The 13,631-nt window shown below is 35.0% G+C and overlaps 2 protein-coding genes and 1 long non-coding RNA gene across 3 annotated transcripts; 1 reads left to right on the top strand and 2 right to left on the bottom strand.

Moving 5' to 3' along the window:
* On the top strand, positions 1–2,099 carry LOC132183750 (uncharacterized). Its single transcript, XR_009440512.1, has 4 exons — positions 1–41; positions 540–598; positions 733–871; positions 1,793–2,099. It is a non-coding gene; the product is annotated as an uncharacterized LOC132183750 (long non-coding RNA).
* On the bottom strand, positions 2,030–4,909 carry LOC132183749 ((S)-coclaurine N-methyltransferase-like). The gene is made up of 8 exons (XM_059597157.1): positions 4,622–4,909; positions 4,410–4,518; positions 3,981–4,205; positions 3,506–3,605; positions 3,311–3,421; positions 3,102–3,185; positions 2,818–2,876; positions 2,030–2,416 (listed from the first exon to the last, which is right to left on the bottom strand). The coding sequence occupies exons 1-8, from the start codon at positions 4,806–4,808 to the stop codon at positions 2,224–2,226; spliced, it is 1,068 nt and encodes a 355-aa protein (XP_059453140.1). The 5' UTR covers positions 4,809–4,909; the 3' UTR covers positions 2,030–2,223.
* Positions 4,910–6,101: 1,192 nt separating this feature from the next.
* On the bottom strand, positions 6,102–7,637 carry LOC132185701 (probable WRKY transcription factor 50). The gene is made up of 3 exons (XM_059599476.1): positions 7,254–7,637; positions 6,713–6,857; positions 6,102–6,602 (listed from the first exon to the last, which is right to left on the bottom strand). Exons 1-3 carry the CDS (start codon positions 7,525–7,527, stop codon positions 6,479–6,481), a joined length of 543 nt encoding a protein of 180 aa, XP_059455459.1. The 5' UTR covers positions 7,528–7,637; the 3' UTR covers positions 6,102–6,478.
* Positions 7,638–13,631: the final 5,994 nt, after the last annotated feature.

The raw sequence follows: 13,631 nt of genomic DNA, 5'->3' as shown, positions 1-13,631 counted from the left end.
GTTCTTACTTTCATTACACTCGGAGAATAACAAAAGCAAAGGTAATTATTGGGAGATCGATTTACCTATTCATCCAAATGAAAATATATTATGGATTACATTGTTGCTTTAGTTGTGTATACTGGTTAGCACTTTGGCACTCGGAGATTTGGTTTCTTTCAAGTGTATTTGATCAAATGGACTGCAAAGAGTTCTTTAACTATAAAATTTGTGTTTCAATGGCATATACTTTGTTTACCTGGTATTGAAGAAGAATGAGGGACCGGGAAATAGTGGTAATTGAGGTGGATGGTAAAAGGATTTTAAAGGGTCAGAAGTATGGATAAGAGATTTGAAGTATCAGAAAACAATGTTATTACCTGGAACAATGATTTTATGTCATGCGTACAACAAAAACAGGCACTATGATTTCATCTTTAGCGCATGCATTATTATATAAATCCTTTGTGGGTGCTTGATGCCCTCTTATTTCACTTGATTTCGGTTTTCCTTTGGGGTTTTGCTTTCTGTGATATATTCCTGACTGTAGTGGGTTGTAGCAATGCAGAGCCTGCTTTTCTAGGGTGCCCCAGAGGACCAACTGGATCTTACATTAAAGGTATTATCATTATCACCAACATCCTTGTGTTTCATTGAAAAAACCTCATCTTTGATAATCCTAGCTTTTGGTGCATCATACTATTTATTAGACCTCTTCTTATGATGCATATGCTTGTGGCATACAATTTATAGCTAATGTTGAGGAACTAGCTTTTGGTTGGATATGTGGTACTTGATGAATGATGGGAGACCCCTTCGATTCTAACCATCAAGAAGTGGGGGCTGCAACTGTAGATGGCAATAGAATTTCCTTTCATGGTTTACTAGAAAGGTATCTGCTAATTGTACTTTCTAGGATAAATTTTAATTGGACTTCATTCCAACCCTTATCCTGTCATGCACTTCTGCACTTCTTTCAAAGATTTTAATCAACTTCTTCTGATGAATTTGGTTCATGTGTGGTGTCCAGTGTATAGGATCTCTTCACATGATAGAGGTTAAATCACTATTCAGCCAAATTTTTTGAAACTTAGCCTTTAGATTGGTGTAGTTTGAGCCGCTGAATCCAACATGTATACGCTTGAGCATAATACATATTATATCAAAATAGGCCATGCTTAGCTAGTTCAGAAAATTGCAACTTCTAGTTGTGTTAGCAGATGCCAGCGTTGCTTCTGTAGGATTTTAAATTCTAGTTGTAGGCTCAATGGGTGTCTTTCCCACTGCGGTTTTATACACTTGAAGTAGCATTTCTGCTTCGAGTAATGATATAAAGAGGACTAGAGTCCTTTCAAATATGACGTGGCTTTAAAATTCATCATTGAATTTGAGATGATCATTATTAAATTTTAATCTATTGGTGATTTTAAATGCTACATCACAATTAGGAGGACTTTAAGGAGTAGTCCTCCTTATATCATTACTCTTTTGCTTCACTTCTTGTGCCTTTTGTCATTTGTCATCTTTTATGACCCAATTGGAGCTCCATGTCAGTGTTCCCCTTAGGAAAAGCCCTCAAGTTGTGTTGCAAAACTTGTGCACTCTGGTTATAATCTACTGTCTAGCAGAGGATATTATCACATTAACTCCATTTAAACAAAGTGTGAACACTTTCTCATGTGCTTATATCTGAGAACATCACCAACTCGAGAGCATTTTTTGTTTCTTAAGATTATAATTTATTAATTCATGCATATATTCAAACTGCAATAATACTCAACTGCTAATAGTAGTGATATTTATTTTTGTCCAGGCAAATCAACAAGCTTATGGTTGTTGTAGAGATGAAAGAAGAGTTGGAATCTAGGGTTTATCAAGGGTGATTGTCAAGGCAAATCAATATGAGGACCATTGGTTTCTGCTATAGAGAACTCGTTTGTATTTGTTAATGAGGCCCTTCATTCGACATTGAGTTGTTTAATGTTGTGGCTCATGGAAAGAAAAAAAAAAGTTCAATGTTGTGGTTTGAAACATCCTTGTTATGCAGAACTTAGTAAATTGGTTTCCACTTACAACAACTTAATTGTTAATTAGAATAATATGAGTGGCTACATTTTTTATTCCTTCGGACGCCAAACTTGCGCACTAGCTAAAATGCATTCACACATGAAACAGCTGCCAATATTATGGCAGTAATTGTATGCAGCCTCATTGGGAAGAAGCTTTGGCTTTGGCTTTTGCTTTTTATTTCTTTTTGAATAAGAAATGTGCAACCATCCATTCTTCTCCATCATTGTAATTAAAGAGTTCTGCGACAGCAATGAAGAATGTTCTCCAGTAGACAGTCCACTTGACAGCAGAATCCTTGCCGTAGGTTGACTCCATAATTGGCTTGATGGAAGCAGACTTCTGGTCCATTCTTTTCAGCCACTCTTCACTGCAAAATAAAGTGTACTCATTTTTTTTTCTTAGGGTATTGGGATTAACAGCTATAGAAATCAGTAGGGGAGCGATTGATATTAGAGCTCAAATTTTCTGCTGGGCCTTGTTTGGTAAGGGTTTTAAATACACTTTTCTTTTCAAAACCAAAAAAGCATTTTTTTCTCAAAACAATTTAACAAATAATTCAAAACACAAGACACTTCCAAATGTGGACCCTTCTAAAAAAAGACTTCTCACTTTTATATCACATCAAAACACTTTTTTAAATTAAAATCAAAAGACACTTTTCAAAACCATTATCAAATGGATCGAAGTGCTTAATGATTCTTAACGAAGCACCCTCGCTATCATAACACATCAATAGCAGAGTTAGAATTACTGAATGTTCGCCCTTACCTTGTCTGTGCGTAATGCTTCCCATTCACAAGCCAATGATTAACAACTGAAACATCATCCTGCATATAAACCATTGCCAAGAAGCCATTCACAAGTGAAACTAACTCTTAACTTATCTTTTGGTTTTAATATGATCATGTAACTGCCCTATTGACCTTATGTAATAGCCTTAGATCTATTGAGTCATAAACTATAGTACAATTTATGGGCCTTTCTGAAGACAGGGAAATGAGAATACAGGAAAAATATTCACAAGTTTGAGGGACGAAGTATACAGAGCTCACCTGAAAATATAGAAGCAGATTTGCTGAAGGCATTGTACCTCCAGTAAAGAAGAATCTAGTAATCCAGTCATCATCATTTATGTCCTACCCAAAAAGTAGCCAGAGAGTATCATTAACCGTTACATACTGGTATCTTAAGCAATGCCAAAACTAGAAGTGGCAATGTAGTCCAATTGCTGTCTAAAGTCCTACAAATAAAATCAACTTACCTCAAAGTGGTAGGCAAATGCTTTGTGGCAGAAATGGTGAACAAAGAGAAGGCTATCCTGTTTCATCCACTTGGATATCTTCTTTAGAAGATCCTTATAGTTCTTCATATGCTGTGTCAAAGAGCAAAGCTAAATCTTGAACCATTTCTTAACAGTAAACATCATGTCTATGGCATGGCTTTAAAACGAACTGACCTCAAACATTTCGATTGAAAATAATCGATCATAGGATGCTTCCATTTCGAATGTGCTAATATCTGAAACAACGATCTCTACATTCTGCAGCTGAAGATCCCTACAGAAAATAGTCAGAGGAGCGGTTTAGATAATTACTATAGCATGTAGTTTGCCAACTAATCATAATAAAAAATACCATATAAATCAACCTAGTCTAAACACAGCAATTAAAGTAAGCATCTGAATTTGTCAGAATTCTCAGGATATCTTGTCTCATTGGTTTATGTCACATATATGTTAATATCCTGATGATCTACTATTAATCATGTTATAATTTCCCTGATGCTATTTTCCTATTATATCTGTCCAACACAATCAGTTTTAATTGATTCATAGATAGTAGTCTTTTTCTATATTCTTATCGTCTTTCTTTCTTTCTTTCTTTCTTTCTCTCTTTAACATAATCATAAGGCAAATGGGTAGAGTAGCATACCTACACTGCTGATCAATATGTGCTTTCTGGGTTGTTGAATTGCAAATCCCTGTAACCTTGCAGTTACTATACTTCTGTGCAATGTATAAAGAGAGTGACCCCCAGCCACATCCAATATCAAGAACAGAGTGACCATCTTTTAACTGTGACCTCTCACAGTAAAGCTCCAACATTGCTACTTCAGCGTCCTCTAGGGTATTAGACTTGTCAGAGAAGTAACAACAACTGCACAAAGACCCCATCAGCTTTATACACTGCAAAAGTAGAATCAAGAGCTTTTGACTAAAAAAATCCTTCAATAAATATGTTATATATTTTGAATACCCATGAAATTAACAATCTTCAATTACAAAACCCACACAGTAAAACTCAAGATCCAGGTAATTGTTATCCAAATGATGAATTCCGGATTTCGGCGAAGGAAGTTACCTGTATTTAAGATTCTTTCCAAGGACGAGCTTGAAGAAAGAGGTTGGAAGCTCGTAATGTTGAGCCTTCGGCTCGTCAGTCTTGATGGCTATGGGCATCTCCCTTAGAGCTGCAAGCAGAATTAGGAAAGTTTTAACTTGCAAATTCAACAGCCCAAAAACAGTAAACAAAAAGGCTGATTTAGAGCCTGACGGAGAAAGAGAGAGGATTACAAAGTACGAATTGGAGGAGGTCGGACAGCTGGAGTTCGGAAGACGGCTTGTAACCGGAGCGAAGCCGGCCGGCCAGCAGCAGCCGTGTGAGCTTCCGTATCACAGCGTCTGGTAGCAAATTGCGCTCCAGTGTAGATAGCATCAGCCTCACTGTGGCGTCGTAGGGTACCTGCATAAGCCCAACCATCGCTCTCTCTCTCTCTCTCTGGCTCTGTGATTTCAACCCCACGTAGTCTTATCTTTGTGGCAGGCTGTAATTCCCGAGTAATGTTAAGAATAGTTGATTTGACTTTTAAATTCTCCGATTGGATATAGGATCTGTTAGCTACGTTTGGCAAGAGGAGGTCCAGCATCGTAGCTGGAACAGTGCGGAGCTAATATTTGGTCAGCTTTTTTATTTTTTTTTTATTATTTTTTTTTAAAGCAAAATATAAAAAAAATAAAATAAAATAAAATAAAAAAATTGACCAAATATCAGCTCCGCACTGTAGCTAGAACAGTGCCGTTCCAGCTACGGTGCTAAACCTCCCCTTGCCAAACGTAGCTGTTAAGACTCAGGTGATCCAGGTTTGGACGTCGTTATCATCGAAGCTAGTTTTTATTATAATCGAACCAAAAAAACAGCGGCCGTCCGATTAACTAACCTACCCTCCGACCAAAACATACACAAAAATATCTCGCAAACAAAATATCTACTGACCTTAATATTTACTTTTTTACATTTACAGGTAATTTTAATTTATAAGGGTGAAAAAGTAAGAGTAAAAAAATAGAGTATATATAGCGTTACTTGTATAATATAATAAATTTGTATCTCCGCTTGCCGGGTTTTTTCCGCATCTGCTCTTTATATAGGAGTCAAGAAACTTTTAAGGGAAACATTTTTTTTATATTGAAATTAATTAATAAAAGACCGAGAAAAATGATTTTCCTTTTTTTAATTAGTTATCTTGGCTTAAACCTTGTAAATGTAATCCATGGACATGCAGTAGGCTCAATTCTCCTTAGTCACACAATATTTGGGATGAATCATATATAGTATCATATATATCAAGTGAAAAATTAAAATCTTTGATGTATTTATCTTTGGATGAACATGATAATTAAGTTTTTTATTTTTTTATTTTACCATATCTAGAAATTGTAGATGTAATAAATAGCTGAACGTTTAATTTAAAAACAAGAATAATTAGGATTTGAACAAATCTAATTTTCCAAATAATAGAATTTTCTAGCTAGAAATTCTAGAAACCTAGCTAAGAGGATAGTTTGATCCAATTTTCTTCATGCTTAACAAAAGAAAAGAAAACAAATGCCTTGTAATTAATATAGCAGCACCAATTTGATTGGGTCTACTCGCTTTAACTGAATTTAAGCTAATGTCGGTTCAAATTAAATAAATAAATAGATATATGTATTTTTAGGTTTAGAAAAAGAAATTGAGACTATATAAGTAGAAACTCTGCATATAATAATTTATTATCTTCAATGTACATGAGCAGAAGATCATGGTACAAACCATGTCCACATCACTTGTCCTGACATTGACAAAACACCTTATAACTACAAGGATCGCAAGGATACTATATAACGTTAGAAATCATGCTCTTAATTATTTTACAATCATCACCATACAATATTGATATAACAATCTCAATCGATTCTTGGCATTTTCTTTTAAGAAGAATTAGTCTAGAAATCGATCGAAAGTATCACGTCAACGTCGCGAAATAGACGTAAAATAATAGCATTACTTGTCTACTAAATCTAGTACCGGAGTTGTTGTACCATGTAGTACATTACAGTGTGCAGCAGCAGCAGGCTCTAGTGCGCTGCACTCACGATGAAGAAGAAGAACTAGAAAGAACTCTGGTGGTTATGGACGCCTTCGTATGTTGTAATCACACACCTTGGATCCTCGTTATCTCTCTCAACTCTTTTCTTCACAGGGCATCCGTCAACGGAACATCTGTAGTAGTTTCTGTAATCACATGTATATATATATATAATATGGTCGTTATGGTATATATATACATTTTTGGAATTATAAAATCATGAATTTTGTTAATATTGTAGCTATATATTAATTACCTGGGATTTGGGCTGTTCTTGACCATTTTCTTCCCATACTTCCTCCACTTGAACCCGTCGTCCAGAACTTCAACCTCTGATATTGTTCTAAACGCAACTCTTTCTCTCACTTCCCTTCTCTCGTTGTCATTCTCACGCTCTCTCGCTGCAAGATTTAAACATTCAGACACAGAGAGAGAGAGAGAGAGATGCTATTCAATGACTAGAGAGTAATATTAATGTTTAAATTGTTTGGAAGCAAAGAAACAATATTAGCTAGGCATGACAAATATCAGATTCTTAGAGAAGAGAAAATAGTTTTGCAAGTCAAATGGGAATTAAGTTAGATCATGGGCTATTGGAGGGTATGAAGAAGTTTGTGGTGGCTGGGGGCATATACAAGAAAAGATTTGCTGGTTGATTCTTGTAAAGTGCTTAGAGATGAGTGTACAGTGTTTTCTGCATAATTGGTGGGTTTTGTATAAAAAATTCATTCATGGGAAGAACAAAAAAAACAAGAAGAAGAAGAAAAGAAATATTGGTTATGAATGATTTTGCTTACTTCTACTAGACCCATCAGGGTGGCTGCTGCGACTCCCACCAGACTCGACGACTTCATTTGCTTGATAAACAGGATTCTGAACAGACCCAGAAGCATCAGACGGCGGATCCTCCTCCACCCAGCAGTCATCGAACATCAAGTACTGATCGGCCGGAAGCTCCAAAATGGAGTGGTCGGCAAACTGATCTCTCTCATGAAAATCCAAGGGTACTCTATAATTGTTGCCAGCAGCCATTTCTGAGTGGTAGTAGTGTCGAAAAAAGCTTGAAAGCATTTGCTATGTTGTTGTTTTTTTCTTTTGAATTATCAAACAGAATGTTTACGGCATACATATAAAAAACCTCCATGGCTCCCGCGAGCGAGGGGGCTTCATCGTGAGCTTCCTGTGAAAGAGCAGGAAGTTTCAAAGGTAATTCTAAGTAGAAGTGCCGCATAGCCAAAATTAAACTCATGGAGGTGAATAGAAGGAGAGAGTGGGGCATGCCAAGGATGACTTGGGGGAGACTTTTACACTCTCTCTCTCGTAAGCTTTGATTGTGTGAAATTGGGTGCAGGGACGGAGGGGATCTCGTGCTTGGACCAACCCCTTCACAACGGAGAAGAATCCAAGTCAAATGGAGTTCGATCGATAGTGATTGGAGTGATCTTTATAGCTAGGTTGCTTCCTTGCAAAACAATCCTACAATCCAGCAGCCGAGCTCATGACAAACTTTATTTGGCCTTCCTCTTTGAAGTCGTTACACGTTGTGAAATCAGCTGGCTAGCTGTTGAATAATATTATAGAAAAATGCTTGGCTTTATTAAAAATGTCATTTTTGGCCATTTTAATCCTACATGGCATGACTCATTTTAAAATTAATAGATTTTAAATAATAAATTAATAGATTTTTGGAAAATGGGTCATGCCACCTAAGATTAAAATAGCCAAAAGATGAACTTTTTAATGAAGCCAAGCATTTCTCAATATTATATGCTAAAAATAAAAAGACCATTTTTTGCCCATAAAAGTCTTAGGTGGCAAGAGGCCACAGGCCCGATCAGAGGGTGGGGCCATAGCAACTACGGATGGGGCTTGTAGCCTCTTGCCACCTAAAACTTTTATGGGTTAAAAATGATATTTTTAATTATTGCACTATAACATTCTCATTATTATATTATGAGATTTTTTTTTTTTTTTTTTAGAAACTTAACTTTAAACTCCTGAACTACTACGCGTTTTTAGAAACCCCAAATTTCAAAAACTCTCAATTTAACCCCCTAAACTTTCAATTTGATTCAATTGATCTCCCTTCGTCAAATTCAGCCGAAATGACTAAAAAGACTAAATTACTCTTTGATTTTTTTTTTTTTTTTTTAAAATAAAATTAATATTAAGGGTAAATTTAAAATTTTATAAAAAATCCAGTAATATAAAGGTCATTTTATCACTTTTAACGTTTAAAATCGAATGGAGAAAGTACATTGCATCAAATTGAAAATTCAAGAGGTGAAATTGAAATTTTTTTTTTTTTTTTTTTGCATTTCCAGCTGACATGGCATGCCCAGTTTATCTTTATTAATTTTATTTTTATGCTAAGAAAATGTTAAATAACATATCTTTTCACGATAATTGTTTAAATTACTGAAAATTTAGACAACAAATAACTCATCATTGGAACTTCATAGAATGAAGCTACCGATCTTGTACTTGTATTTATTTATTTTTATTGGAGGTCGGGAGGTCCATTAATGGGAACCCTTTATAGTTTACACATTTGTTTTTTTTTTTGACAACGTTGACTTAAATAAGCTAGAGAAGAGAATGTGAATGGTTGAAATTACAAACATATCTAATTTGGTTCGTTGGAAATTTGTTAAATCATTGTTACTTTCGATTATGACGAGTAGAAAAATTAAAAAAGTTAAAGGAAGCCAGTTGAGTTACCGTCAATTCCATCCAATTTGTGGTTTACATTTTGTCAAGCCAGCTGCTAATTAAAATAGTGGAGAACAGTTTAGTCTATTGATACTAAATCTTATCAACCACACCATTTTTTCTCCTTCTTGACGCCTAATTCCCACCACCATAGTAGTCGTCGTCACTAGCACTGTTCCCACCGTTGACCGCCATAGATTATAGCTATCATTAACCTTCACTTTGTCTCAGCATGTCGCCATTTGAAACTCTAACTGCATCGTCTTCTCCCACTCAAATGACATTCTCGCTCTAGCTTAAATTTCATTTAACAAGATTTAAACTACAAATAGAAAGAAGTTGAAGCTAACTCAACTTGGAGGTGAGCCACTCCAATAATTTAATGTTCTGCATTACCATAATTATTTTAGGGTTCAAAGGTTAGAATGTATTTTCACTATTTGGAATTTGAAGTCAAGAAAGACTTGATTTTAGACTATAATTGAATCCTCACAGATTGTTGGTTTATATCAAAATAAGCTTGAATGAATCAACCGTACTTGAGTATATTGTTAGCTTTGTTATGACTTCAAATATTATTTGTCTCTATTTTGATCCAATAAGAGTAGGGGCGGAAATTTGTGTTAACGTGTTAGGTTTGAGTCGTGTCAAGGCATGGGTATAAAATTACATAAGCCAATGCTAACCCGACACATTTAGGCCCCATTTGGTTTGCGGAATAGACCCTTGGATTGGACTAGCTAACATTAGGTATAGCTAGTCCTTTGTTTGGTAACACTCTATTCCTGGGAATAGTCTATTCCCATGGGACTACTAATCCCATACACACAGGGTTAGCTAAGCCACTAACCCTGTGGGATTAAATTAATTATGTAAATTGCCACAAAAAATCCCACTTGTGGGATTAAATTTCGTTCTCTCTTTTTCTCTGATTCTTCTATCTCTCTCTCTCTCTATATATATATATATCTTCGCTTCTCTTTTCTCCGTCTCTATATTTCGTTCTCTCTTTTTCTATCTCTTTCTATTTTCTCTCTGATTCTTTTGGCACAATTTTTCTGCAAGTGCAAACAAATTTTTTTTTTCTCTGTACTGCCTCCCTTCTCTTTACCATTTTTTTTTTTTAATTCTGTTTCTCCGTCTCTGTTTTTTCTCTCTTTCTTTTTCTTTGACGGAGAAACAGAATCTACAAAGTTTTTATAAAATACAAATATATAATATTTTTTTTGTTTTCTTTTGATTTTCTGTACATTCTCCAACTATATTTTTTTGATTTCGAAATTGAGTTTGATTATGTTTTCTCCGACTATATTTTTTTTTATATAAATAATTTTGTAGCATAATTGAAAAAACAATAAAAAAAAACAAAAAAAAAAAACAAAAGGCCACATACCTGACATAATTAAAAACAAAAAAGAAAAGAAATTATAGTAAAGTTGTTTATGTTTAAAAAAAAAATGAAAGTCCTTAATAATATAAATTGTATTTGTATTATAAGGATATTTTAGGAAATTTGATCACAATATGATTCCATTCACCAACATATTGCATTGTACCAAACGAAGGAATAGGATTAGCTAGTCTATTCCAGCGTTACAACCAAACAAAGGAATAGGAATAGCTAATCTATTCCACACTCTTCTATTCCTAGTAGTAGCTAATCCTTTCCCAATGGACTAGACATTTCGCGAACCAAACCAGGCCTTAGTGTTTTAAGCATTTTAGTGCTAAGGCAAGCCTTTGCACCATTTCTTTTTTTAACAAGACTTGTTTCAAAAGGTGTTTTCAAAAGAAGCCATTAAGAACGCTTGTAATATGTTTTGGTGCTTAAAATGAACCTATCTCTTAGAAATGTTTTCAAAGGCTTTGATTTCTTGTATAGTGTTTTCTATGATGAGCATGTTTATTTTAGAGCCTAGGAAGAGGAGTACCAACCCATAGCTTAGATAGAGGCCTAGAATACATTTTAGGGGTTTCTGGCCGATCCATAGGTCACTGGCCGAACGCTCACCCTAGGGAACGAGCGCTCGACTAGAGGCCGGTTTGTATGCCCCCTAGCCTTATAAATGTGTACAAGGTCTTAGCACCCCTTTTTCGATAGATGGACCCTCATAGATTTCTCTAGTACTACTTATAACGATGAGTCGTGTTTCATTATAGCTGGGATTCGTGATGTCAGAGGACTTAAGTGAGAGTATGAGGTAAGTAAACACTTACGAACACTTTTCTTAAAAACGTGAGATATGTCAGCTAATTGACCACGAGTTTGATATGAGCATGTCTACATTTTTGTAATCACTTGGTAACTGCTTTAATAACTAGTTGATAAGATGCATCATATGACATGGGCATCGGTATGTGCGGAATAATGGCCAAGGGCTTACTATATAGACTTCATTCCATGGTCAGATGTGTGTGTGTTTGGGCTTTGGATCCAATGGTTTTCATGACCGGCGTAGCCATTTCCTAATGGTTGGTTACTACAGGATGGACATCATTAGTGGTGTGGGCACTCGGTTGTGTCACTAGTGGTGGACAGTAGCATACAATGGTCGGGGCACTGGCATTGTATTACAGGTCCCTCGGGATAGCGCCAACCCTGCTAAGAAGGTGTAATATCTCAGGTAGATCATACATGAGAGTTATGACCTATAAAGCATTAGTTTTTATACATTAAAATACTTAAGCGCTTGCCGTCAGTAGTACACCACCTTTTATCAAACCAAACAATATTTTCAAGGTGTATTAACGGGGACAACACCTCTTTTAAATGTTTATCAAAACTGCATATTTATTTCTGCTTAATAATGAGCTCATGCCATACCTAATTGTAAGGTTTACTTATTAAGTCGGTAGACTTATGTTGTTATTACCCTTTTAGGAAGTTTGTCACTGAGATTTAGGAGTGGTGTGATTGCCACCATAACTTTTATATTAAGATTCTTCATACTGTTATCAGGTTTGTCTTTATTATTGATTAGTTGCTCCATGTCTTTACTTTGAGGAATATATGTTGTGACAAATACCCACTTAAATTAATAGGCGAATATTCGCTACGTTTTACACGCAAGTGTACAAGATCAAAATGATAGTATAGTTAGGCAAATATGATAAGTGCCAAATATTGCATACTTGGACCCCTTTATTTACATTAGTTAATCATTTAGCTACGTCGTTATTTAATATTTTGTGTTAGTTTTGTGTTTTTAGTGTTTTGTAGGTCATTAAAGAAAAACTATAGCTTTAAAGGGAAAAATGCAAAGTTTGGAAGAAAGCATACTTTGAGACGACCTAGATGATGTGGTTAAGTTTAACCAAATCCAAGAAAGGGTTAAATCGGATTAAAGATTAGATTTGATTAAAGTTCAAATTGGATAAAATTTCGGATTGGATTCAAATTCAGATTCTGCACATGTCCAAGTATTTTGATCATAACCTTCCGCTCAAATATCGAATTGAAGCAATTCAAATGGCACTGGAAAGCTAACTCAAAATAATACAATTAGTTGTGAAATAGGATTTTCCTAATTCGGAAGGTTACTATGCCAAAATGCCCCGCGATTAAAGGATACAAATCTGGACGAATCCTATTCTGATTTCAAACTTCTATTTTGACTGGGAGACAGACCTTCGAATTATCTAGGTTTAATAGGGCTTCTAAGACTTTCCTAAGCCTATAAGTAGACTTCTTTGCATTCAAGAAAAGATACACAATTCCAGAGACTAGTTTTGGGGTACAATTTTGGAGACAAGATGTAATCCACAACTTTTCTTTTAGTTTAGTTTTTCTTTAGTTTAGGTTTTATTTTTATGTGGAGCTAATTCCCAACTAAGGTTGGGGATGAAGCCTCACCGATGAAGAACATCAATACTTTCATGTAAGTCTTCATTTATCCGATTTTATTGAGGTTTACATTTGAATTGTTTTACTTCTAATCAATGTGTGGAGTGATTCTGGGATATCTCTTGTGATTCAAGGATACATGTGATGATTTGAGATAATTTCAAATGATTGATTGCTTGGTTTTTAACTCATAAAAATTGGATATTCTTTGTGATTTGTTCTACAGATACATCTGGTGTTTCAATTGAATTTGGATTCATTTTGTGATTTGGTCAATGAATAGATACATGTGATAGTTTTGATTAATTCTTTGAAGCATAGTAAAACATACATAAGATTTAAATTGTGAGAACTTCGGATAAATATTGATGAACATGGAGTATGTTGTTATGATTCGGTGAGTGTGGATTCCTAAACCTTAGTCTTTACCTTTTGTTTTATTTTAATTAGTTTATGTTTGTCTTTTAGTTTTCAAAATCAAAATCAAAATCAAAACCCTTTTGGAACTAGGTTAGGATTTAATTAGTTTAGATTTAAATTGCTCTTTCAAAAATACAATTTTCTGTGGGTTCGACTTCGCACTTATAATCCATTAAACTACAAACAGTTTGTGCACTTG

This window comes from Corylus avellana, chromosome ca6, assembly GCF_901000735.1.
Source record: "Corylus avellana chromosome ca6, CavTom2PMs-1.0".
Lineage (NCBI taxonomy): Eukaryota > Viridiplantae > Streptophyta > Magnoliopsida > Fagales > Betulaceae > Corylus > Corylus avellana.
Note: the sequence above shows the minus strand (reverse complement) of the source record. Positions and strands in the feature narration are given on the sequence as shown.